General features: G+C 40.9%; 3 protein-coding genes across 3 annotated transcripts; 2 read left to right on the top strand and 1 right to left on the bottom strand.

Moving 5' to 3' along the window:
• Positions 1-68: 68 nt before the first annotated feature.
• Positions 69-1,378, top strand: mia (MIA SH3 domain containing). Its single transcript, XM_031872632.1, has 4 exons — positions 69-321; positions 504-637; positions 794-904; positions 1,046-1,378. The coding sequence occupies exons 1-4, from the start codon at positions 204-206 to the stop codon at positions 1,067-1,069; spliced, it is 387 nt and encodes a 128-aa protein (XP_031728492.1). The 5' UTR covers positions 69-203; the 3' UTR covers positions 1,070-1,378.
• Positions 1,379-1,537: 159 nt separating this feature from the next.
• On the bottom strand, positions 1,538-3,800 carry LOC116397315 (alpha-crystallin B chain-like). Its single transcript, XM_031872631.1, has 3 exons — positions 3,490-3,800; positions 2,977-3,099; positions 1,538-2,885 (listed from the first exon to the last, which is right to left on the bottom strand). The coding sequence occupies exons 1-3, from the start codon at positions 3,667-3,669 to the stop codon at positions 2,694-2,696; spliced, it is 495 nt and encodes a 164-aa protein (XP_031728491.1). The 5' UTR covers positions 3,670-3,800; the 3' UTR covers positions 1,538-2,693.
• Positions 3,801-4,839: 1,039 nt separating this feature from the next.
• On the top strand, positions 4,840-26,841 carry cfap54 (cilia and flagella associated 54; the record flags this gene model as incomplete). Its single annotated transcript, XM_031872721.1, has 54 exons — positions 4,840-5,033; positions 6,537-6,642; positions 7,140-7,289; positions 7,380-7,545; positions 9,634-9,692; positions 9,958-10,101; positions 10,188-10,301; positions 10,761-10,865; positions 10,954-11,146; positions 11,260-11,340; positions 11,462-11,574; positions 11,690-11,804; positions 12,151-12,236; positions 12,335-12,472; positions 12,835-12,973; positions 13,181-13,233; positions 13,436-13,564; positions 13,745-13,988; positions 14,266-14,399; positions 14,643-14,840; positions 14,919-15,011; positions 15,124-15,312; positions 15,724-15,842; positions 15,941-16,088; positions 16,305-16,460; positions 16,588-16,710; positions 16,889-17,005; positions 17,218-17,335; positions 17,676-17,765; positions 17,854-17,980; positions 18,222-18,324; positions 18,556-18,647; positions 18,736-18,933; positions 19,044-19,216; positions 19,299-19,450; positions 19,577-19,786; positions 20,273-20,472; positions 20,715-20,850; positions 21,036-21,165; positions 21,286-21,447; positions 21,524-21,733; positions 21,960-22,047; positions 22,225-22,395; positions 22,503-22,569; positions 22,813-22,998; positions 23,093-23,179; positions 23,280-23,399; positions 23,771-23,818; positions 24,830-24,971; positions 25,147-25,313; positions 25,481-25,635; positions 25,723-25,846; positions 26,143-26,302; positions 26,684-26,841. Coding segments are annotated over exons 1-54 (7,332 nt in total), but the record flags the coding sequence as incomplete, so codon positions are not given.
• Positions 26,842-27,070: the final 229 nt, after the last annotated feature.

The raw sequence follows: 27,070 nt of genomic DNA, 5'->3' as shown, positions 1-27,070 counted from the left end.
GTTTACCTGCTTGAAGAGTTTGAAAGGAGCTCTGTGTGTTCGTGTATGAGCTAAGGGGGCAGGGAAAGTAGAAAAGGGAACTGCCATCACTTTTACCACCGTCTCAGAGACGGCAAACAGACAAAAGAGAATAAAAAGCCCACAAGACCTTCACCAAGCGTAAAACGAGGCCATTGGATCACTAGGTGTGCTCACATACAAACATGCCTGGCAAACTCTGGCTTGTTCTTTCACTGTGGCTTGTGCTGCCAACCTCTGAAGCTGGAAGGCAAATGCCTAACCTCTCTGACAAGAAACTCTGCGCTGACTCCGACTGCAGCCGTAAGTAGCACACTCACCATCTTAGCTTAGTGGTAATGTTGTGACCACGTTTTAGAACTGTAGAAAATCAAAATGATAACGCGCATGCGGAACTTTTTAATCTGCATAGAAATATGACACATATTATAAACTGAAAAAGTCCTCAATGTGATGCCTCAGTCTCCCTCTATATTCTTGCACAGATCCCATCTTGATAGCACGTGCACTGCAGGACTACTACCCTGGAGACTGCAGGTTCATCCCAATCAGACAGGGGCAGCTCATCTATGTCTATGCAATGCTAAAGGACAGAGGGAACCTCTTCTGGGCCGGCAGTGTAAGTGAAAACAAATGCTTTTGCTTTGACACAGTTCTTAAGCAAAATCCTTTGTGTATCTTTGTTGGAAGTCATGAAGACGTGTTGTATCCATGTGCAGCACTCACATTCTCCACTCAAAAGTGAATAGCTCAATTTTATATCATCTGTTTGCAGGTTCAAGGATCCTATTATGGAGAGCAGGAGGCTCGCATTGGACACTTCCCCAGCAGCATAGTGGAGGAGATTCATCTTCTCATGCAAGCCAGCACCGAAGTCAAGACTACTGTAGGTGAACACACACACACACACACACACACACACACGCACACACACACACACACACACGCACACACACACACACACACACATCAACAAATGTGTGCATTATGTGACGCTTTCTCCTAATTCTGCCTCTCTTATTTCCAGAAATGGGACTTCTACTGTAACTGATGTTGCCTTCACCAATGAAGAAAACAACAATGTAGTCAACTACATTACAAGATAACTTGAGTATCATATGACCTTATAAACATAGATGACAATAAGTAGGTTTGCTTATCCACACTGTTGATAATCTGCACTTCAGAAGATATGAACAGCTCATATGATTCTGCTGTCAGATTTCATAACTGAGGTTTCAAATCGCCGGCTGAAGAAATGACCATTGCTGCTTAACGCTTCATATTTAACTTGTGTTTGTGTATTCTCTGTAATACTCCATCATACTGTTTGTATCTGTTTGTCACATATTAAAATGATTTGTCAAAGTGTTAAAGTTAAATACTGTGTTTTTAAAAGAGACAAATACATTTTGATTTACGCAATACACTACTTATTTTGCTTGATAATTGTGCATCACAAAAGAAGCTAATCTTTACATTTGCATAAAAAACTAAGTACAAAACGAAAACACATGGCAGCAATCAAGCAGAAATATTTAATTGTAATATATGTGACTTTTGCAGTATGCAATATAACACAAATCATCAAATCTTAATGATGGACTTTAAAAATGACACTGAAATAAGGCACCTGGAACTATTTTTGAAAGAATATCAATTGTTTTAAGTCAAACTTTCTCCCCACGTGTAGTGTGTGTTGTTATGTGAAGTTCTTATCAAAACAGAAACACTTCAGACATAAAAAAGGGCACACAGCAGTCCGATGATTGAGTTTCAACATTTATTCTATTTGTTTTTTTCTGTGTTAATATGCTAGGGGGTTTTAGCCAATATGAGGGAATGATAGGGCTGTGACATATGCACTCACTCTCACATACTTTCACTCACACTTTCCTTAGCAGCTCAGAGGCATGCTCCCCAGAGGACAAGGAGCCCAATGATAAAAGCTGTCCGTCTCCAACATTAGTTTCTCCCTCGTCCACTACTTTCTCTACTGCTCATTCACCCTCCTTCTTCACACACACACACACCTGGTCCAAGTCCTTTGGTGGCTTTCTTTTAGTGAACAAACAAAAAATGACTGCACAGAGAACTCCCTCCTCCTCACACATACAGACAACAGTAAAATAATAAACAAAGCACAGTTGGCATCTTACTCTTGCCCACTCAAACAGTATTATGCACTTTAGATTCAACAATTTAACAATTTTAGTGTGTTGTAATCTTCAGTGGACACTTTTCAAACTCCCTTAAACATTTTAGCAAAAAGGAAATACCTTTCATTTACATACACAGAGGTGTGATTAGTTTTGTTCGAGAGATATGGTTTAAAGAGGGATTCTGTCAGCTTTTGATTGGGAAATTAACTTAAATTAGTTAATTATCCTGCACCTCCACTGTGACTACACCAAACGTGTCAAATAGACTCTATTACATGAGAACAACATATTACCCTTTGGTTTTAAAGCATGGTGGTCTTGTAGAGACATCAGAATAAAACTGAGTTAGGAATTAGATACCAGTTTATTAGAAGGCACTTGCACTCTTAGACCACTAGACCTGCATGCCTACTTCCTACTGTCAACTAAACTGCCAACAAAACAGGTTAAATATAAAAACAGGTAAAACTTGGAGTTAGTAGTAAAGCAGTGTGAGGAGCGTCAGACTCTGCTCTACATTTTCTGTTTCGGCGTTCCGTCCTCACAGGAAACAGGGATAGTGCGCTCTGAGCCGGGAGATGACCGAGGTGCAGTGATTGTAAGGATACCATCAAACGACAGACTGGATGTGACCTCAGCACCTGACACGCCAGCAGGAAGCCTGTACTTCCTCAGAAACTCTCTCGACACAAAGCCGTGGTCGTCCTGAAAACAGAATTAGAGTCAGTATATGGGTGACATGTGACCAAATTAATTTAGTTTGATTATTTCTGCACAACTCTATAGTGCCTCTGACCTGTTTGCCCTCATGTTTGCCGTGTATTGTGATGAACTCGTCACTGACATTGACAGACAGCTCTTCGGGTGAGAAGTGCTTCACATCCAGAAAAATTACGTAGCGATCCTTTTCAATGCGCATCTATACAGACAATACAGCTGTTAGAAACAAATTATGCTGCGTGCCTGCAGCCTGGAGTCAGCTGTGCATGAAAACACACAATAGCTTGTTATTGTCATCTCGTTGTCAAGACTCATGCACATACTGAATTATACAGAGACTGGCATCAACAGAAGATATTATTTAGATCTCAGATACAGATCTCACATATTAAAGATCTCATTGCATGCAAATGCATCAAATGGCCTGTCACATCAATCTACACAATGCAGTACATTAGTTATTAATACTGATTTTATGACAAGTAGTTTTAGAAGAGATATTAGTGAGATTTTTTCAGTTAGTCAACTTGTGGGTATTTCTCATGAGACTATTTGATTATTTTAGGGACAAAGTTGAATTTTATATTACCTCACTGTGTCCATTGTCGGGCCAGTTGAACCAGCGCATAAATGAAGGACGTATCCAGGGGAAGGACCAGGGGAAGGGCCAGATTAGTGGCCAATCAGTGAGAGGTTCTGCCAAGGAGACGTCAGAGAGTCGATGTGGGAAGGCACGGCGGTACCACGGATACTGGATGGGGATATCCATGATGGGATTAAAGATGAGATGTAAAAACGATGGGTATAAAGGCGGACTCTTGGTTTGACTTTGTCTGAGATGGGTGCTGATGTGCTCTCCTGCACAGTATTTATAGGCCTCTCCCTCCCATCCCACCCAGGCTCTGTCTCTGTTCCCATGCACACTTGCATAGTGACTCTGCCAACAGGGTGATCTTTCTGGAACAATGATGTCAACTGTTTATCCCTCCATCTCCCTCATTGTTTCATCTCTAACTGTGACTGGTTATCTCTCTCTCTCTCTCTCTCCCTCCCTCTGTAACTCTCCCTTCTCCCAGTCATGAGGTGACACTGGCTCAGAGTACTGCTGATGCCTCCATACTCATTACCCAGGAAATGCCCCTGTCTGGATCTGTGTGTGTGTGTATGGTTGTGTGCGTGTGTTTGTTTGAGGAATAGCTGCCAGAGCATTAGCCTGCAGTGCTCTGAGTGCCAGAAGCTTTAGGTTTGTGTGCAGAATGGATGTGAGGTTGAATGGGAATTGATGAGTTTGTATGGGACAGCATTAGATGCCACTCTAAGCGTGTGTCATTTTGCTATGAGCTCAGATGTAAAATATGAAGCCCTGACTCCTTTCCAACTGTCTAGCAGTTGTGCCAACCAAAATTATTTCAGTCTCTGCTTCATCCTCCCAGTCGTGTCGTCTCTAACATAACTACACACATTAAATCAGTTATCTGCAAGCTCTGAGGTTTTAAACCATCATGCAACTATTGTTATAGTGCCTTCCACTCCCTCAATACACTGTTATTCCCTTTTTGAAGTTGTTAATATTTTTGTTTTTTGTGTAACTAAACAATTTTGTGTAACTGGGTGTAGTGTGTGCAGGATATGCAGGCCTAACCTGGGTGGGCATTCATTTTCCTCCTTAAAATGGGACTCCTGTTTAACTACAGTTGCTGTCTGTCCCTGTTAATTAAGCTACTATATAAAGCTCCAATCAGTGAATGCATCCAGTTAAACATGTATTTAATTGCATAAATCAATTTAAACATGTATTTACTTGCAGGCTATCTTCAGTGAGACTATTGTGTGTTCAAACCAGACGACTAAATTAGTTTAAAACAACTAATTGCTCGCTCATTACTTTGCTTTCTGTTTGTTTAGCGTCATCACCATAGTGATGTGCTTTCCCCCAGCACCGTGGAGCAGTCTGGTAAACTAACAGAAGAGCGTTAGACGGTTAAAAATGGATTTACCGGCTTCATATTACGGGAAACTTGATAAAAGAAACCCGGTCGTTTCAGCCTTTGAACGAGACATGAACTCGTTTATAACATTGATGAGACGAGTCGCCTCTTCGACCAGCCAGGACAACAGTTCTCGTGCTAAAGGGTGAGGTGCCAACGTAGCGTTTGCTAACTAGCTAGCTAGCTAGTTTATTAGTCATAAGTTAGCAAACAGGCAGGACAGGCTTCACTTTTGACTGCAGGTGCGTCGCACTGCGCAGTGTTGCGTCACTAACGTTGCGGCAGCGTCGGAAATACACGAGGGCAAAGGGCAAAACTGCCCCTAAGAAATATAATTTTGCCCCTGATATCACTAGGAGAGGGGCAAAAAATGCCCCCGAACTTTCTAAACGAATAAATAAATGGAGCGCTTCTTAATCAGACCTGTGACTGCGAGACTGCGGTCAACTCAGCAGACACTTACACGTTAGTGCACCTATATGCTGAAATTCACGGTAAACTCATTCAAACGGCGCAGATCGGGAGCGAGCGAAGGACTTTGAAAGTTAGCGGAAAGATTAACGTGAGACAACATCCGGTTTCTTCAGCCGAACATCCGGTTTTCAGAATAAGATGCCAACAAATTATACATATTGCATAATGGAAATTAGATTAAATTAATTATATTCACATTAAGTATAAAACATGCAACCTGCATCTCGTGAGTTAAAGGGAAAATACACCTAAATTGTGCGTAAAGTGTCTTTATTCTTTGATTTGAGGGTTGCTGGAAATGAATAATACCTGACTGACAGTCAATTAAGATATTTTACTAAGCAAAAACTCTGAACTGAATTTCTACCTTCAAATGGCACACCTAAATTTTTAAGGTGCTATAAAAATGTTTTTCTCAAAAATTCCACACAATGACTAATGCATATGTTCAGGACAAAAATGGGTAATTTCACATTATTTGAGGTGCTACAAAAATATCTTTCTCAATAATTCCATACAATGACTGATGTATATGTAATCAAGGCATCGTTGACTTAATAATTGTTAATAGTTGTTTAAAAAATGTAATAACAATAAATAACCACAAAGAAATAAGAATAAAATTGAATATGATTGTCTGATTTATGTTTGTTTTTTGTTTAAAAAAATCTAAGAAAACACTTTGAATCTGTAGACTACTGCCTAATAGTCTTATTATTGCCATTTGATGACAATTGCTCATATATTGTAAGCCTAAATAAGTATATTTATTATTTTGAACAAAGGTTAAATGTTATTTCACAAGTTTCAAAAAGTGCCCCCAATTTTTTGAAAATGCCCCTGGATTTCAGTCAGTGGGGGCAAAAATTGCCCCCAAAAAATATGTAAATTTCCTACCCTGCGTTGCGGGCCTCCGTTTTAAAACAATGATTTTACAGTAATTGCTCCTCGAGTATGTCATATTTAACTCCACCAGAAAGGAGACTGGCCAAATGTAACATTACAAGGAGCATTTTTTATACATTTTTAAAAACTTTTCAGTCAATTCCATATTGCATGCATAGTGAGTCAACTGTATTGTTTGTGTTGTCTTGACAGTGTGGTCACACAAACATTTAAACATTACTATTACTACAATAACCATGCTATTTGTAATTTGATTTTCATTTTGAAGGATTAAAATCCTGGTGGAGATTTGGAAAAAGTACAAACAACGACTGCCTTCCAAGTTGTACCAGGAGCGCATGTTGCAGATTGCAGATTTTCTCTTTGTACTAAAGGTAATTCACATATAGCGTTAGTTGATACTGGCCAATATTTGGTTTCCACAGCTGTAGCCAATAACTTTACCAGCTTCATAACATCAACAACAATCCATATAATAAGGATGGTGAAAGGAACCACAGTCAGTGTTGGCTGCTGTGCATATTATGCGTATTAGCATATTAGCCTGTCATGATGCCAAATGCTTCACATTCATAATTCATGGTAATTTGTGTCATAATGTGATGAATTTAGGCACTCTTGGATGAAAAAGAGAAATTGTTTAATTGGTATTTGCCTGGTTTGTTCTACATTAGTAGCCTCTTGTCTCTTAATGTTGGCTGCAACTTCTTACCTCATTACTCACCTCACAATTCATCATTGTGTTGCTCCCATAATTAGCAAATTCATTTTTTTACTCCTCCAAAAAGGAGCAAGCAATTGGCCTAGGTGTTTTCTGCACAACACACATTCACAGTTGTCATTAAGTCTTCCTGCTCCTGTTTGTCTGTAGTTGTACCAGCTCGCTTTTTGGCAGGGATACAGTCTCCACCTGCTACAGTTCAACTCGGTGAAAATAACAGACATCGCAGACGTGGACCACTTCATGGCCTGCTTCTTCCCAGAAGGTTTTGATACAGACCAAGACACCTTTGCCATGAAGGTACACTGCACTATGTGCGCTTGTGTTCCTGAACTCTGATATATCTATACAGTATATGTAAGTTGTATATGTGCACGTGTTTGTCTGCAGATCCGTGCGATGCAGGGCTGTGCCTTGTGTATATTTGAGCAGGAGAAAAGGCACAGCTTCCTCTGCCAGAAGGGACTCTGTAAACTGCTGCATGTGCTGAACTTCATCAGGATCATGATGCAGGCGTTGCAGCAACATGAGCACCTCTGCTGGCAAATATATAATGGTATGTGTTACTACAACTTATATAGTTTTAACCAGTGGTGTATAGTACTTAAGTCGTTTTTTTGGATATCTGTACTTTACTTTACTATTTATATTTCTGTTGACTTTTACTTTTACTTCACTACATTTTGCATAGAAAACTGATACTTTTACTCCGATACATTTCCCCTGAAACCTTCGTTACTCGCTACAAAATCAAATCTATCTTTAGAAACAAAATGAATCATGAGACCAGCGTCGGGGACTGTGGTGGAACAGAGACTGCAAGCAAGCAGGTTTGGTGAATCAGTGGTCCTAGCTTACAAGTTAAATCATTGGTTAATCACGTTAATGCGCAAAACAAGTGCTCTCAAAGCCGCGGTGTTTAGATTCCCAGTGATGCCCAGGATGCTATATGCTAAAGCTAGCGAGCGACAACACGAGTAGAATTCCACACAGGACGGGTGGGATGAGGAGAGGTGGATGGGTCAAACAAACACTGGTGTTTCCTCCAGGAGGCCGCAGTTTGTGCCGTGCGTGAAACGAGAAGCCAATGTTGCTTTATTTGTGACGTGACTTCCGTACTTAAGCAACGCCACTTCCGTAGATATTTTAACGCAAACCACGATCTTTTCCTCAACCTAACTAAGTAGTTTCATCGCCTAAACCTTAGTTGTTTCCTGTGAAGATGGAAGTTTATTTTGAAAAGACAGTATGCATGTAACAAGAGAAAACAGACTCATGTTGCTGGACTTTTGCAGGAAAAACGCACGAAAAGTGAGGAGTAACTTTTCGTAAGATATCAATAAAACGGGGATGAATTTATATCATTGTATAAAGAGAGTGACATGAGAAGATCAATCTCATGTCTGTAAGTTAAATCAGCTATAATCACTCTTTTAAAGTGATTAGTGACTCGTCTAAAACATTTAAAAAAGGAATAACTTCAATAGAATCATTCTATACAATGTAGCTTCTTTACATTCTAATAGAATGTAAAGAAGTTACATTCTATACAATGTAGCTTCTTTACATTCTAATAGAATGTAAAGAAGCTACATGTAGTAGAATTGTCTTTTGAAGATGAACAGGACATTTTTCAGTTTCCAGTAATGACTGGGTTGTTACTTTCGGTGCTGCTTTAGTATTGATCATGTTTTGATATTTGAGTCATTTAGTGGATGATCAGATGGAGTTATGATGGTAGCAGATTCAGCTTGAGCAAAACCTTTGCCTATTGTGTTCAAATCAGGCCCATAGGAGTTTACAAGGCAGGCGTCCTTTCTCACAACACTGACCTGATGCATCAAGTGGATATTCTTTGCTGAACACAATATTATGCATTTGCCCTCTACATCCTCTAGTTGGAATGAGCATACTTATAAACGCACTGTTACAACTCCTTCATAGTGTCATATTGCTTTTAGGAGAATTATGATGATAAGTTCATATTAGATGCAAAAGTATACTTATGTACAATATATTATGTTGAACATTGTTGCTCCTGGATGGATCACAGCCAACCCAATTATTTTCAACACAGCTCCATGTCCTTGGTCATGGTGCCACAGCACTTAAAAGAATAAACTTCATAATTCTCAAAATTCTGACTCTTTGCTTTTTTATTAACAGCATTTACTTGTACTTTTACTTTCAATACTTAAGTACATTTAATATCAGAAAATTACTTTTGATACTTAAGTACAATAAATATCGGATACTTTAAGACTTTTACTCAAGTAGTATTCTAATAGGTGACTTTTACTTTTACTGGAGTCATTTTCCAGTAAGGTATCTTTACTTTTACTCAAGTATGGCTTTTGGGTACTTTATACACCACTGGTTTTAACCAGTATTTTCTTTTTGTCTGTCATAACATTTTGAAAGAATAAAGTAAGTTGTCAAAGTGTGGTACAGGACGATATTATGTGCCTAAAAGGGTGGGTTTGTGAGGATCTACATACACGGGTCTTAGCCGCTAAATTAACCCTTTGAACAAAGCAAACGTGATTTTGGGTTCAAATTAAGTGAGAAATTACAAGATTCTACTGTATTTTATATTTTGCTGTAGAACTAACCTCTTTCTCTTTTCCTTTCTCATCTTTTCCAGGTTCATTACTCATCTACACCATCTGTCGTTACCTGATGACCATGAATTGTAGTGCACAGGTACTTAGAGATGGATAATAGTTGGATCAAAATATTGTTTTTGCCACGTCTGATGCACTCTAAATGGATGAGGGTGAGAATGGTGTGTGACAGACAAAACCATAACTGACTGGTTAATGTGGTTTGAGCTAATTATGTGAGTTTTCAGTGATTCACTCTCATCTCCACATTGGCTGAGCATGTGGTGTATTGTGGTTATGAAATAACCAGAAATGTGTGTGTTTCATAATGTCGATATAACTGTGTTTGTCATGATCCTGTTCAGGCACTGGAGTACCTTCTGTGGGCCAGCATCAGTCTCGAGCTGTCCGTCCCTCTGATGACTGCGAAGTATCTGCCGTGGATTGTCACGCTCTACTGCGCTGTTTGCCACTGTTACTATGATAACCAGGCTGCTGTGCAGGCGGAGGTAAAAGACACTCGTCATCTGCATCCGGACGCCGACAAGCACAAGGTTATGAAACTGAAATTCTTAAAGTCTTCAAATGCTTTCAGGAATTTGCCAGGAGAGCCCTCGGAAAGATCAATGAGCTGGCAAAGCTGGAGGAGCAGGAGGACGTTCCTGCCACCAGAGAGACTCAGAGAGCTTACAAAGAAGCCTCTATCAAGGTGGGAGACTCCTCCTACCGAAATACACTCTTTCACTGTGATCGAATATTAGAGAGATCATTCATACATCTCAGTGACAGCTGCAAACATCAAAAGGATGCAAAGAACACACGGTACATGCAAATATCAAACCTCTACATATCTGATCAGTTTAAGTGCCATTGGAAGTCCAATCTACACGACCCAAGCATGGGAAGCCACAGTTCTTCGTTCTCAACTCATGCCGTATAAGCAAATAGTGACACTGCATTCATAGAATCACATCTCTCATTGTGTAAGATGACAGCTGTTTCACTAGATAGCCACCACTGTTTTTATGAATACGGACACATACAGGTGGTTGCCCTCTGAAAATGTAGAGATTTCTTGTGATGTTTTGTGCCCAAGGTAACAGTCTGTGTTGATGTGCTTTTCTCTGGTTTATCAAATAATGTCCATCCACATTTTTTTTTTCTTCAGCTGGCTGCCATGATATTTAAGCGTGCAGTGTTTGAGGCCAGAGGAAGACCCAAACCCATGTTCAGAATCAAAAGCAAAGGCAACTTGAAGGACATATCCAATGTAGTAAGATCCCCTTTACTGCCATGTGGTCACATTCAGTGTTCAATCTCAACCTTAAGTGTCCTTCTATGCCTGCCTGTATCTTCTGTAGGGGCCATGGCCTCGTACTACAACAGAGCGCATGCTAATGGGCCTGTTTGACAGCAGTCCAGCGCAGTTCTTGGGCATCTTGGAAGCACTTTGGGACAGCACCAGACGCCCGCTGCAGACAAGGCTGCCGGATGAACCAGAGCTGCAGGAGGTGATCCTGGAACTCCTGTCTGCTGGCATTAGTATCTTATCTGGTTAGTAACACAAACACGTAACAGAATAGACTCTGTTTTAGAATCCTTACATTTGTATTGGGTGAGGAATGCTCCCTTTGTGTATTGAGTAATATGCTTGTATGTTTGTGAAGGAGTCGCCACTACTAGTGAGTCTCTCGTGAGTCTCGGTGCGCTGACACCAACATCCACGCTAATGGATTTAGCAATTGCAGGTTAGTCCCTTTTTCTCACGTTACAGAAATGGTTACATTTATAACACTTTGTCGTTTGTTGAGGCGTGTTTTGTTTTGTCTGGAAATCCTTTTGAAGTAATGCAATGTCTTGTGTTGATAGGAGAAAACAAAGTGCCCATCATGTCTGCAACGAGGTTTATTAAGATCTTGTTTCAGTACAAGCAGCCAGATGCTTTCACTGAACTTGCCAGAGAGATGCTGCAGGTTCTGTCTGTAAGTAGCACACCAGCATCTGAGAGAAGGGGAATATGCTCCATTTCTATCAGTTGTCACTTTTGTATTCTTATGTTTCCAGTTTCGGTTTAATATATTTGTCTCTCTGTGTCAGGGTGTGGAGGGTCAGTCGTTCAGGAGGGCCGAGCTGGAGCTTGCTTTACTTGACAGGTTCAATAGTCTGCTGTCTTCTCAGAGGAGCCGTCCTAGAGAAGACAACATGATTGATGGTAGTAAAGGTGGAATTGTGCCACATATAAATCATCAAACCTCTAAACCTTTATAAATGGATTCATATAAACGGTCCACAAAGTTATTTATTACTGTTGCCCAGACTTCATTGATCCTTGAACAACCTTCTGCCTTCTTGTCCTTGATTACTTGTGATTGATTATTTCACATTGTTGCTAAGCTGCTGTCAAATTTGAGTATCTTAACCAAAATTACTTCCTGTCAAACATTAGCTGACGTACTTTGAGATTTCTTGTTCATAACCTAGCATTGATTTGGTACTAATAAGGTGTTCAACACATTTCAGAAATTAGAACGTGGTTTTGTTGTTTATGTTTCCACCAGATGGACACAAGTCTTCATTCTCAATGGGGGATGAGTTGATTGACCTGGTAGACACCCTGCACAAGTCTGTTTGTGGCTCTGCTCCTGTAAGTTTCTATGTGCGTTTGTGTTGGGGTTGATCTGCCAATGACCATGATTACAGTGAGAGAATATCTATATACTGTATGTGTGTGTGTTTGTGTAGGAGGTGCAGCCAGATGAGGATCTGGTTTTGGATGTTGTGTTATTTCTGTGGGATAAAGTGAAGCTGGCGATCCAGAGGTATCCGCTACAACACCCAGAGTTTACACTCTACCATGAGAAGGTAGATGATTACGACAAGGTATGTATTTAAAAAGGTAAGCTTTGCCTTTCTGGCTGATAGGAGCAATATATTGACAAACATAAAGTGTCTTTTATCTGCGACAGTAGAGGTGTTGCGATATACCGGTAGTATTGACAATAACCGTGATATCAAAAATGAAATACTGCTATCATGTTTGTAATACACATATCATAACTGTTGTCGTGAATTCTTTTAACTACGATAATTGTGTAGTGAAAATCTAATTTCGTTCGTTACAGCCCTACTCTACAGCATAGCATTTTTTCAATATATTTTTTGTAGTTTAGGACATTTTTCACAGTATGTTTAATGCAAATGTCCTACTTATGACTTTTCATGTGTGTGTAACATGTTTGCAGTGGCTGTGGTGTCTGTCTATGCTGTGTGAGGTGGCCTATGCCTGTGACCTGGCAGCTCTTGACTGCATAATGACGGCGGAGATGATTCACACATTGGCCGTACGGCTAGAGAGTGCAGCTGAACGTAATCAAAGTCGAGGTGAGGATCTTGTATTTTCCCTGTTTCAGTTTTTACGACAGCTGAAACATGCAACTTTCGTACTTCATCATGTGTTGTTTTGTAAAAAATATCACTCTAGTATTGGGTAAACTCACACACGCCACATTCACGCCACGTTCACGCCACGTTCACATCACGTTCACATCACGTTCACCATAGCTGTGACAATAAGTTGTCTTCTTCTAGGAGCTTGTGAAGCAGACAGTGAGGGTGTGAAGCCACGGTCTTTCTCTCTTGGGGTATGTAAATGTCTGTCTATGCGTAACGTCAAATGATAGTTCTTCATACTACAAGTATTTATTATTATAAGTGTATGCACATGTGATAAAATAACAAATCAAACATATCCCACCAGTGTACTGTATTCTGTTTCAGGCTTTTCAGAAATAGATATATTTTTAAAACGCTTCATTCAATGTATGTGTTTGTGTGTGCTTGCAGAGTTCCAGCACAGAGCTGCTTCAGAGGGTGTGTGAGGTGGTGGATGGGGGTCTTGAGGCTCTGGCAAAGGGTGTAGCTACACTGCTGCCGCAAGATTGCTCAGCAATCACCGACTCTGCCTTCATGCAGGTAGGCAGTTAACCTATACAACACCTTCCGTCCGACATTTATTTACTACACAATTCTAAGCCAGGTGTTGCTTTGTGTTAGGATCTCAACACAGTATTGTAAGATGAAAACATGTAAAAGTATTAACAGGACATTGTGTAGATTGAGATAATACAGTGGGTTTTTCTCTTATTGGCATAGAGATTTGGTCCTCTCCCTCCATCGACTCCCTCCCTATTTTCTCCGACATCATCACAGAAGGGAAATGAAGAAGATGAAATAAGCCAAAAGAGGAAAGAAGAATTCAAAACTAAGGCAGAATCCGATATCGGAGCCTCTCGACACACTCAGTCCTCACATGTGTTCCTGCTGGCCACACACCTTCATCTAGAGCTTGACATCATCCACCACAGGGCTTCCCTCAAGTTACTGCAGCTAAATGCAGGTCAGACTCACTGCCACACAGGCACATTTACTGATTGGAGATTTTTGAGAATTCATTAGCCTTTTGCCCTATTGAGTTTGTACTCAATTATCTATTGATGAAAATGGTGAAATTTCCCGATCCAGCGCTTGCTGAATTATAATAAATAAGCAATAAATCATAGTTAGCTGTCAGTGTAAATGTTCATAAAGGATATTGATTCAAAAAAGTATGCCTAATTGTAGACATAAGTAATGGGTCTGAATGTGTGGGTTGTGTCTTTGTTGGTTGTGTCTAGTCACAGAGTCTGAACTGTTGGATCGGACCAAGAAGAACAAGGTGTCCAAAGCTCTTTTTCTGATGCAGAAAGCCTCACTGGCGCACAACAACATGGAGCCAAATAACAGCAACAAAACCAAGAGTCTGCTAGAGGTTACACATTCACAAACATTCACACTTTCGTAGATACAGTCACAACTACGCATGAAATGTAAAAAACTTCCACAGTCATGTGTATGTTTATCTGTTAAAATTCAAACCTTTTACTTGAGGCCTCAGTGGCACATTTAATTTATGTACAGACTGTGTAAGGACTCAAATGTAGCCCCTTTTACTAATGATTGAGGCGAGCCTTTGTGAAGTGTAATCAATATTGTCTGTGTGCTTTTTTGCCAGGAGGCCTCCACCCTGATAGAGAAAGCAGGGGTGGAAGAGAGAAAACTGTATATCTCCGCCACCCCTAAGACTCCAGCTGAAAACAAAGATAAAGGGAAGAAGGACAAAGAAGAAAACCCACCGCCTCCCCCTATCCTGCTTTCACGCACTGACCGCTCCTTAACCTTTTCCCCAGCACCTTATAACTTGGAGGGACAAGTGAGATTTTAATTTACTGCAAGTGTCAGATATTAAGCAAAGCTTCTTTATCTTTATTTTTTCCTTGCTTCTCTCCAGGTGTGCTGGTACCAGCTCTGCGGCCGTGCAGCTGAGGGCATTAACCGGAAAGTCCGCCTCGGAGACTGCAGCCTACAAGGAACTGGAAATATGGTACAACTCATCTCTTTCACAGAAGAGTGTCAGGTCTAGTGGAACACATTTTGTCATCTTGTATGATCGGGTGTGTGCCCATAATATTAGGTCTGATTTTGTATGTCTCCAGGTACCAGCAGTGTCTGGTGAGTGCGTGCTGAGAGTGGAGGGTCTGGAGCCCAACCAGAAGTATGTGTTTGCTGTAGCAGCCTACAACCACCAGGGCAATCTACTGGGCAACACCATAGGAGGGTCAACTTTCCCAATGCTGGCATCCTTGCCGGTACCACTGCTTTACACGTGGGCTCACTTGGCACAGGTACACTACACACTAGTAAAAACAAGTACTAGTTTGTCACCCCGCCACCCTCATCACATGCTGGGTCCAGGTGATTTTCCTCGTGCTGAAAAACTCCAGGGAAATAAATAGCAGTGCCTTAATCCAACACTCTCACCCTAACACATATGTAGACGTTGCCTTATTTGGGTAGAATGGAGAGCCTGGCTCATAAAGTTGTTCTCATTGTTGGGATTTTGGCCAATGCCAAACTGATGGATACCTTAAAGGGACAGTTCACCATGAAATCAAAAATACATATTCTTCCTCTTACCTCCAAATTGTTTTGGTGTGAGTTGGCGAGTGTTGAAGATATGTCTCTTTAACACTGTTGCCCACAGAGCAAGAGAAATAACAGAATTACTGTTTGGGCTTTTTTGACTCCTTCCTCAGGTGGCATTTCAAACAGAGCAGCATGCTGTAGCAAAGAGAGCCTGCAGAGAGCTGTGGATCCACTATACCTACACCGACCCGGGGTCCCAGGGCACACAGGATAGACTGGCTATCACAGGGTAAGGAGGGAAACATCCACATACTTCAAGTTAAGAAGTCTGTCTTTCTTTGAATTTGCAAATCTCCTTTTGCTCCATCTCCATTCCCCATGTCGAAGGCTGCGTGTCCAGACCTTGCAACGCTCCTCTCCTCACCTGTGTCAGTTGTTCCTCACTTCCATCTTCATTGAGACAGAGATCAACATTCAGCAGGGATCGCTCTATTGTGACTCATTCAGTGATAGTGGGCCGTTTGTCTGGGAACAGGTAAAAAAAAGAAAGAAAGAAGAAGATCTGGATAGGGAGGTGTGCAACAGTGATATATTGTTTTTTCTGAATGTAATGACACTAACGGTTCGTAGTTATCATTGTTAGCAGCATCACACTGTGAAAGTTTCTTACCATTTGCTTGTATTGATTTGAAAAAATCTTTAAAATGAACATAAATATAAATACATTATATTTGCACATGTGTGTATGCAGGAAGCCCGACTGGCAGAGTGTGAGCGAATGCTGGTGGCCGTGGACCTGGCAATGTGGTTGAATGACGGTAGCGCTGCAGTGCAAGCTGTAGTCAGCTGTTATGGCCTCCTGGCTCCTCTAATATTCCATCAGATCGCTTGCGACCCTGTTATACAGGTATGCATTACCTCATCCATATAAGTCTCCATATTTTGTCCTACAAACCACAACTTTAGTCTGTTAACAATATAACATGATACAAACTGTAAATAATTCATAACTGTGTCTTTGTTCTGATATGCAGGTGCTAAAGAAATGTTTGATGGTTTTGGAGGAGAATTCAGGTCTTCTCAAACAAAAATGGATTGGAAACACCTCAGAGTCCTTTATGCACATGATAGCCTGCATCACCTACTACCTTTCCAAGGTGTGTCTGCATATACGCACAACTAGTTTAAACTGTTTATGTGTTTGTAGAAGTGTCAGTGGTCTTGAAAACGTAGTGTGTGGGTTGCATGCTAAAACGTGGCATACTTACATATATGTTAAAAAGGGCATATATATATATCATATAATTGCAATAATGTCTCATCCTTCTTGACCAGGCATTACGTGTGCTCAGGGAGCATCAGATGGCTTCTGTGGTGATGGACAGTGGTCGCAGGCTGCTCCAACAGGTCTACGATGCTCAGCTGCAGATCAGTGGACTTGCCGCTAAAGCTGTGGGTGTAAGGAATAGTGTAAAAGTGTAGATTTATTTCATAATTTAGCCTCACTCTTAGAGTGACTTAAGATCATGAATGAATCTATGATTATCCAATATTTGCAAAGTGTTTTACAAATGTGATGTTTTGATATTTCATACTTTAAATATACAGCAAAATTAAGAATATTTTGCTCCACTTTTCTAGTGTTGTTGTGTTTGTGTATGTAGTCTAAGAGAGATCATGCTGCAATCAAGGGTAAAATGACGATAAGTCTTCAGCTGAAAGCACTGCACCGGAAGAACAAGAAAACAATCGGATCTGAAGCAGCTCTCATCATAGAAAGAGGTAGCACACAGAAACACAGAAACACACACTTTTTTTTTAAATGCAAGTTTGTTTAAAACAAACAACCAAAGTATAGCGATAACTTTACAGTGTTTTTTTTAAATAGTTATTAAAGCCATGTTTGTTGAAAATATGCCATGGTGGGTTTTATTTCAACAATTTGGCAACAAATAATTCTCACTTGATGTTAAGATGAGTTGTATTCACACTTGAAGTTGACACCAAGAAAAGGTGTTCATGAATTTGCACTGTAGCATGTGCATTATCTTTTATAACATTGGTTCTCAACCTTTTTGAGATGCGCCCCCTAAACTCAACGTTGTGTATGATCTTCCTGTAGAGATTGCATGCCCACTGATTGGCTGTGAGGTACCCACCGTATTGTATGATCTGATCTTCAACAGCACATTAAATTATGCCTTTCAAAAAGGTAAGTGGCACACACTTACATAATGTTTTCAATGAATAATTAGTCTTTTCATAATTGACACCTGTGTTTTGTGTGTGTGTTTTTATAGTGATGAAGCTCAGACACAAGGTATATTTTATTGAGTTTGCGGCACTAATTCTCCAGAGAGCCATGGAAGAAGGCCACCCGGACCTTGTGTTAAAGTGGGGACAAAGCATGTTTGACATTTTGTGCAGGTGTGCTTTGACTATTCACCTCTTTACTGATACAAACAAAGAAATGCTCAAACTAAATAGTTCAGCTTTCATTTTATAATCATTGTATCTCAAACTAGTACTCGTATAGTCAATACATCAAATAATGAATTACTGTCCACTTACTTATGTATGGATCGTACTGCACTGTATTACGGATAGTAGCTGTTTTCCCTCTGCTGATAAAGGCTTGACAGTATGTCGATGGTTTTATCTTTGTCAGACAAGACGAGAAGATGGGAATGTCCACAAAATGTTTGGAGGGAAACAGTCAGAGTAAAAGAAGAAGTAGTGCTCAGGCTCCGAAAGGAAATGAACCACCACAGGTGAAAATAATATGTGCACAAATACCCAACACATAATACCCATACATACACAAAAATCTCATTATGTGTTCTGGTTTATGATATTGTAAGGTAGCCTCAACCTGCTGTGTTGCTACCTATATGCTCTGCAAATTGCTCTCAATTTTGGTACCTAACGGTGGACACCCATCAAAACTATCGATAAGTACATTACATTACGGATGTACCTTAATCCCAAATACTTTTTTGTAGCAGAACAAGGAAACACCTTCCCACGATGACACAAGGAAGACAGTAAAGCAGAAAATAGCACACAGAATGCTCCAGGGAGTGAAAAGTAAAAGGTACAGTATGTGTGTATGTGTTTGTGTGCAATTATATGTGTTTGTTCCAATAACCACATGTGCACTGGACTTCTATCCGCGTGTGTAGGGAAAGGAAGGCTGTAGAGAACCTGCTAACCATGATGTCGTCTGTGGTGCAACGCCACAAGAAGCTGCTTCAGCTGAGGAGCATGTGCTGTCGGGAGAGTGTGTGGAAGTCTCAACTCAACTACAGCATGGCCGAAGCCCATTTAGCATTGCTTTACCAGGGCCTGGACCAGCTGCATGGAGGAGCCCTGCAGCAGAGGTGAACTCACAAGATAGAAGAAGCTATTTTTCTAGCAATAGATAATTCTGCTTATTAAACATTTGTGTGTGCATACCTGTAATAATATGTTCTGTTTGTATTCATTTCAGTTACAGGCAGTTAAATCCCTTGTTTTTCTCTCTGGCCTACTCTGGTGTTCTGGTGCGGAGGAACCCACAGCGACAGACATCTTCCAAATATGAGGTTGTCTCAGAGAGAGACTCCTCGCACTGCGGTTTTATGGAATATGTGGTTGCACACAAAGAGAGGAACGAAAAGGAGGGTGAGAAACACTCTATGAAAAGCCAGAAGAAAAATGGGCTCATGGTCTGTGTTTCATCATTTATCTTAATCTTTTCTTCCAGCAGTCAGAGTGGACGACTCTGTCACAGAAGAGAGTTGTGAGGAGGGAGAGATCTCTCAAATGGTGGAACAGCGAATTCAGAATCACAGATGCACTGCTACCTTGCTGCTGGACTCACTTACCAAAGCTGCTTTACATCTCCAAAGGGCCATGGTACTGCACACAGACACACACACACGCACGCACAGACATACACTTACACACAAGTCACATTACATGTGACCACACAGTGTGAATCCAGGTATTATATTTTATTTATCTATTTTAAACATTTTCCAGGTGTTGGCCCACCGTGGCAGTCACTGGACCGTTCTACAGTGTGTGTGTCAGACTGTGTGGGACCAAAGCTGCAGAATCACCGTGCTAGTACAGAGAGCTGCTCAGCATGAACCTCCCTCCTCCATCACAGCAGACCAGCTGCACACCACCTTCACCCCACTACTGGTGCTGGCTACTGACCTAATGATGGACATGCTGAACAGACTTGGGGTAAGTGTCACATACACCTATACACACATGTAGCTGCTTGTACACACACACACACACATAATGATATCCCTTACTAATAAAGTATAAAAAGCATTGCAAAGTGTGTTGCAATCATAGACTGTATATAAGAAGTGGACGTAGTGAAGGGGTAAAAATTCTAAGAAGAAAACACGAACAACACCCAATCCGACTGAGACCATAACCTCATGTTTACAATGTTACAGAGGGTGTAAATCAAGTGAGAAGTAGAGTCATTTTCTCTTTTTGCAATCAGAGGAGTTGCCCCCCGATGGCGGGGAATAAGAAAGATTGCAATTTTAAGGTTCTTCCCTACTGGCTTCACTTTTCACGTCTGGAGGTTGCTGAATGATTGCTATTGTCACTTCAGTCTGCATCTTGTCATCTGAGCGAAACACATTTACAGCTACAGAGTGAAGACGACACAGTCCTGTTCATGACTTTCATCTTCATTGTTGTCCCAACTAGCTGTGGAGTTTGTATGACAGAGACTTGACTGAGGAGGAACTTGAGTCCAGCCTCCACTTCTCCGCCCCACTGGATAACAGCACCCAGGTGGACCTGCGTTGGGTTCGCACCCTGGTTTTGCACACTCTGGAGCGTCTCCATGACAGTGGCAAATGGGAAAGCCTGGCCCACTTTGCCTTAGTATTCAACTCGTACACACGGTGAGAAAAACTGTTTAAGCACAGACTATATTGCAGTCATTAAACAACGAGTGCAGCTAACATTTTATAATAAAAGGTTTTTGTATAGTAACATTCAACAGAGATGAGTAAAGATTATGGGCAGGTTCTCATCGTCAAAGGGAATGAAACACAGCACACACTCTTTCTTTATGGCTTAACTCAGAGATTGTGCCCATGGTTTTGTGTGTGTGTTTGTGCCTGCATCTGTATGTCTACCCCAGGGAACGCTATGCCTTGATCGTAACTCCTCTACTAGTCCATGCTCAGAGGAGGCTGCTTGAAAGGATAAGTTGTTTTGGAGGACCTGTATTCCCTCAACCACACCATGTCAAGACAAAGAAGGCCACCGGCAAGGAGGTAGCGCATACCGACACACATAAACATTTAGAAGCATTGTACACTAAAGTCAAAATCTAAGTGTAACAAGAAAAAACAAGCCAATGAAACAAATACTTTTTTTTAAACAAATAGTAAGGGATATTGTATTACCTCATGCATTGTGTATGTATACAGTATATCGTGCTCTCTTTTCAATATTTCAGGTAACTTACAGGAGCTACGCAGACTCCCAACTGCTCATTGGAAGTACAGCTCACCCTGCACAGCAACCGACCATTCTCATAAAAGCAGCGCTCACAAACTCTACTCCTCGAGACACAGTTGACCTTAAAGGTTCGAACAGCCAGCCTCACGTCATATCATGTGAAAATATTTCAGTCACACAAATAATTGTTTATAGGCAGTTGTAAGTGTTTGCATGTACAATGTTTTCGTGCATGTTCTCTGTCTTAGGTGCAGAGATGCAGCACTCCATGTCCCTTGTGTGCGTTCCTCTGGATGTAGAAGACACACTGAGCTGTTACCGTCAAGCTCTTGAGAGAAGGCCACATTGTCTTCAGGTCTTCCAGCATAGTCGCTCATTACTGCTGCAACTTCTTGCATTCACAAAGCCCTGTGAGTTCTCCTCTGATTGTTTGGACTACCACACTCACACAACAACTCTTTGAAACCGTCTTTTGTCTCTCCCCAGGCTTTGCGGCACAGTTGAAGCACTGTCAGAACAGAAGTCTCAGCCATTCTGCAATCCTGGTTGATTTCAGTCCCTTAGTTATGCCTGTTCCAAGCATCCAACCTTGCGACCTGACCGAGGAGGACTACAGTAATCCAAATGCTCTCTACAAGCTCCCTATCAGCCCTGACCACATGACGACTGTCAGCGCTGCATACTCCACCTCCATTCGTAAGAGCACAGAATAATTATAACATCCGCATAAATCCACACTTTACATAAAGAAGGCATGTATTGACAAGTTGTCAATGAGTGGGACACCGAGTTAGATGTGTTATAGAGAGTACCAGCAGACTGCATGACAAATATAATGGAATATCTGGATGAAGTCTGTGTCAGGCTGTCAGGCTCATAAAGGTCTTACTTTTCTCCCCATCTCCACCCAACTTTTATTCAGAGCATCTCCAGGCCAACAATCACGACTCCCTCAGAGTTCTGGCGCTGCATGAAATGGGAAACCTACTGTTCTACGATGGAAACACACGGTTAGAATCTGTTGGCTGAGTGTGTATGTGTCTGTTGAAGCAAACCTACAGCCTTTCATTTTATGCTTTTACCTGTACTGTACCTGTATATGTGTAATTAAGTCTGTAAGTTGAGCTTTTCATGATTTTCCTCATATTCTTATAATAATTCTATTCCTTCCTGTGTTATATCCCCAGGGCAGCACACTTACACTGGAGTAAAGCAGTTGATTGTGCCTTACAGAGCTCAGGTGCTTTAAAGAAATGGGACGGCGTGTCCTTTCGGGGTGGCTCCCTGCAACAAACCCTGAAAGAGGTCGGCATTTGGGGATGTCTACAGGCTGCTGGGCTCACTGCTAAGATTGCACGGTGGGTTTAAATGAGGTTAAGCATCGATTAGAGGTGTTTTTCGGGCGCGTTTCAAGCATGTCGCTCTAAATGCTACTTGCTCCTGAAGGGTGTGTTTTGACGTACAGGTACATCTTAACAGCTGATATCAGCGAGCGGACCAAGTGCTGTCTCATGTCAGCACACCTCTTTAAGGTAATACTTCCAGGGGGAGGTTAATCTGTCTCTGCTCACAAACATGGTTTTTACTTATGTTGCTAAATGCACTATTGATGAAATGATGACAGGAGAGGTTGTTGCTCTCATGCCTGAATACAGTTTTACTGTCTGTGTTTGTGTGCATTCATTTTGACATGCTTGTGTGTGTGTGTCTGTGTGTGTGTGTGTGCGTGTGTGTGTGTGTGTGTGTGTGTGTGTGTGTATGACCCACTTCCCTAGTGCGTGCTGTGTTGCTCCCTGGCTCAGCCACAGGCAGACCTCCAGTACACCTATCACAGCATCAGAGATGAACTGCTCCCTGGAGTTGACCTTTTCTCTGAGCCCCACAGAGTTCACCTCAGCACCACCGTAACCGGCCTTAACTTCCTCTGCCACTGGCTTTTCACCACAGGCTACTACATTACGGTACACACATAAACATTGCCTGTCTGTCCTCATTTTTAACTGCAAGGCTCAAGATAAGAAAATTTGATTTGTAGAAACGTGTGTGTAATTTCAGCTACTGCCCATACTAGCCCTTTACCTACATTTTGTGGGAAGTGTGTGCAGAGATGTCCAACGCACTGTTGAGGGCAAAATACTTAAGGTCAGTATTGGGGCTGTTTTCTATATGTAAATGTAAATGTTTCTCCTGTCATGGGTCTGGTGGAGTTTTCAGTCTGGATTGGGTTGTTTTTTTCCTGCAGATTCGTGCCCTTACTGAACTGTGTCTGTTCACTGAAGCTGTAAAGGAGGCAGTTCAGCTCACACAAGGCACAGGGGTCCTTCTGCCCCATGGACACTACATCCCCAAAGATAATCTCCAAGTAAGAATGCACATATGTCCGCTCTTTGCCTGTGTAAACTGGTAATGTTGGCAGTGGTGTACTTTATGGACAGTTTTAGTTACAATGTTGACCTTGTTTTTGTAGTAGGCCTACTGTAAATATGAAATTATCATTGAATATGTGAAGACATGGGTTGTTTGCCTACCACCCGCTTGGAGAGATACATAAGTGTGCCGGTTACTTCCAACCTAATTTAAACATCAGTGGGACACAGTGTACAGTCTTTCTGGAAGATTGTCAAACAAAATATCTTTTCTAGTGCTGCCTCTGCACAGGATTTAAAGTTTTGTTATGTGTGTTTATATATGCCATCATTTTAATACATATTATAAATTGTGCTTATTGTGCAGCCTGCAAAGACGTTTTACAGCAACAAGTCTCTCCTGGACAATTCTGAGGTATTTTGTATATAAGACTTCTTTATATTTCTGAAGATCTGGGGACATTTCATTAGTGTAATTCTATGAAGTATTTTATTATAGATTTAAAAGTAAATCTCACATTGTTTTTGATGAAAGAATGTTCACATAAATCATTCTAAAAGGAATAACCGTGCTGCCACAGTTGGTGCAATTTCCTTTACTTTGATAAGACTGGTGCAGTGCAGTTTAAAACATGCGTGTTCTGAACCGGCTAAATGCTTGACCTGTGATGTTGGTGCTTGCAGCTTTCTCGAGATACGCTCTTACAATCAACTTCACACTTGACACTGCGCTTTCCTGGATGCTCATTAATACACCTGCCATAACATACAATAGTTGCATCACAGTACATTGTACTGACAATGTCTCGCTTTCAGTCTTTACTTAAAGTAGACATTTGAATGCCATTTTTTTACTCTGTAGTATTAATTATTCTGCCATTAAAAGTTAATAGTTTTACTTCACAACAGTTTTGAGTAGGCGTACTTTTTGACCACTGCTAAAGCCATCATTCCCAATTAGAGAAAAGTTTAAAAGTATAGCAAGATGCCGTAGAAGAAGAGTGCTGTTTGCTTGTTTAATTAGAGTTTATTATTATTTAACTTATTGAATATTGAAGTGAATGTGTTCAAATGGCACAGAATTTGATCAAGCACTCCCTTGGGTCCCCAGCATTACAACCACCAAGTGTGAAGTAGATCAGATGAGCTGTCCTCGCCATATGTAAAGAACAGACAGACAGAGATTCCTTGCTTTATAGTTATAGAATCGCCTCATCCCCCCCCCGACCCACCCCCTGCCAATTTGCTCATATGAATGCACTGACAAAAACATACACACACATATTGTATACACATAAATACGTACACTCTGTTTCAGCTGTAGACAAAAACTGTTCCATTGACATGTTTCAGCAATATACGTATTTGCCAAATTAACAAATAAATATAGTTGATTACATTTGTGTGGTTTTTGGTTTGTGGTTAGGCTTTGGAGGAACTTGTGAACTGTGACTTTGCTCCAGCGGTCCGATCACTGTATGGATCCACATTGTGCCTCAGATTCAACCTTGCTCGTATTCAACTAGTCCTGGCACTCAGTGACACCGTACATGGCTCTCATGTGCCAGGTCTGTAAGCAAGAGTTTCTTCTCTCTGTTATTAATGTTGTGTTTATTATTTGGATCATGTGACATCTCTGATTGGATTGCATTGAACCAAATAAGTTTCAGATTTTGATTTAATTCTAAAATAGTCACTGTGGATCAAACAGCTGGTTATGCTTACAGTGAGAATGTCTTTCAGATACTGTTGAAAGAGAAGCTTGTGCCAGCATAACAAGTTGTCCAGTGAACTCCAAACCTCATGAACAGAACAGATTGGACACTGAGGCCTCCTGTCTAAAGACAGAAGAGCCAAAAGTGCTGACCCTTGATGTAGAAAAGGAGAAGCTCACGCCAGAAAGAATAAAGGTAAGGCTTCTTTGGGATTTTTCAATAGATCTTTACATTAGGGTTTTTTCCCGCTAACTGTAATTTAAGCATTGTTTTATTTTTGGCACCTTACTGTAAATATGTAGCAACTTGTTTCTAACTTGTTTGTGTTGACTTACTCATATCTGTCCTCTCATGTGTTGCAGTTCCTTTTACTAGAAGGAGCATCCTCCTTGTTGCACTCTATTTTCCGTCAGCTCACACCTCAGTCCTGTGGTGAAATGGAGAACCTGGAACTGTCAATAGAGTCCAATCTTCTAAAGGCCAATCTATACCTGCAGCAAGGACATGCTGCAAATAGGTACAGGGGCCTTATACATCTGTGCTGTATGTTCACATGCTTATGTTTGTATTTCCTGACCATCTTAACAATTTTAACATCCTTTAGTTCTGAGATGGCAATTTCAGCCTTGGTGCTACTGCAGACAAGTCCTGTGATCATGAGAGGAATCATACCTAGCTCTCCGAAACCCGCATCTGAGATCCTACATGCCAGGACTGGAATTGAACAGGTAGCAGGTTTATATGAATTGGTTGCAGAATCAAATAAGTTGTTTAAAAAAAAAAGCATATGTCATGTTCTGTAATGTGAACTGTGTCGGAAACAATACAAGACATGACAACATTACAACCAAAGTTAGCATCTGAAATGAAACTGAGTGTGTTAGCAGCTGAAAAATGATAATGTCATCTTTTTTTATTTACATGTAAAATATGAACATATTACCACACTGGGGCAGTAGAATGGTGATTGATTGTACATGGTGTGTGTATGCATGTGTTTATTTGTGTAATATCCGGTCCTTAGGGTTCTAAAGATTGCAGTGTGTCAAACCTCCTGCATGGAGACTGTCCTAGAGCAGTTGAGGCCAGTGAGAGAATTGGAGTTTCTCTGTGGCTGCTCTGCCGCCTGGCTCTGGTCCGCAGCTTGGCTGCACAGATTCCTGGCACTGCTGACGTTTTCCCAGGTCTGATCATGTGTTGTGCTGCTCTTTCTTTTTTTCTGAACGGTGTATTGGTGAAACAGTTGGACTAATATCACAAGGATTATAAATGTCAAAACAAATGAGTTATCTTCCCTTCTATGCAAACTAGTACTGGATGTATACTTTAAAAACACATGGAGGACTACTTTACCTTGTTTCTTTACATTACAAAGCTTACAAATTATATAGGCCTAGTGTTACCAGAAGATCTGATTATTATTGAAAAACAAAGTATTAGCAACTTCAAATGGCCAACAAATGAAAAAAAGCTGTGTACTTCATTAGCTGCATATAGGTAAGTCATTGAATGTTAGATATTGGATATTGAAACTGTGTGTAAGGGGATGTGTTCATATTATCTAGGTAAGAACATCAATGAGGAAGCAGCTTGGGTGTTACAGGAGGGACTTGATGAATGTGCACGATGGAGAGAACTGGATATTCAGGCCCTCTTCATGGTCGAAGCTGCCGAATTGGAAGCACAGAGAGGAAATACTGACGACAGCATGGCAATGCTGCAGGTACCAACACTCGCACAAACACCTCTTTTGTCACTTTTTATTTTCAAACAAATAAGTATATTTTACAAAAGAAAAACAGATAGAGGAAAAATCCAAGTATGACAGCAGTGAAGGTTACACATGGCTCTTTTTTCAGGGTAAGGTCTTCCCCTTATTCATCAGGGAAAATGTCAGTTTATCCATCGCATTTATGTCCCTATGACCATCTCTTGTTTAGGACTGGGAGGTT

The sequence above is a fragment of the Anarrhichthys ocellatus genome, unplaced genomic scaffold (assembly GCF_004355925.1).
Source record: "Anarrhichthys ocellatus isolate YVR2014 unplaced genomic scaffold, GSC_Weel_1.0 scaffold65, whole genome shotgun sequence".
NCBI lineage: Eukaryota > Metazoa > Chordata > Actinopteri > Perciformes > Anarhichadidae > Anarrhichthys > Anarrhichthys ocellatus.
This window is presented reverse-complemented; position numbering and strand designations above follow the sequence as displayed.

Coding starts and splice junctions, on each gene's coding strand:
- mia (XM_031872632.1), top strand. CDS start 204: ATGCCTGGCAAACTCTGGCTTGTTCTTTCACTGTGGCTTGTGCTGCCA. Junction 638..793: donor ACCTCTTCTGGGCCGGCAGT/GTAAGTGAAAAC, acceptor ATCTGTTTGCAG/GTTCAAGGATCCTATTATGG. Junction 905..1,045: donor GCACCGAAGTCAAGACTACT/GTAGGTGAACAC, acceptor TCTTATTTCCAG/AAATGGGACTTCTACTGTAA.
- LOC116397315 (XM_031872631.1), bottom strand. CDS start 3,669: ATGGATATCCCCATCCAGTATCCGTGGTACCGCCGTGCCTTCCCACAT. Junction 3,100..3,489: donor CCGACAATGGACACAGTGAG/GTAATATAAAAT, acceptor TTGTCTGTATAG/ATGCGCATTGAAAAGGATCG. Junction 2,886..2,976: donor GCAAACATGAGGGCAAACAG/GTCAGAGGCACT, acceptor TTCTGTTTTCAG/GACGACCACGGCTTTGTGTC.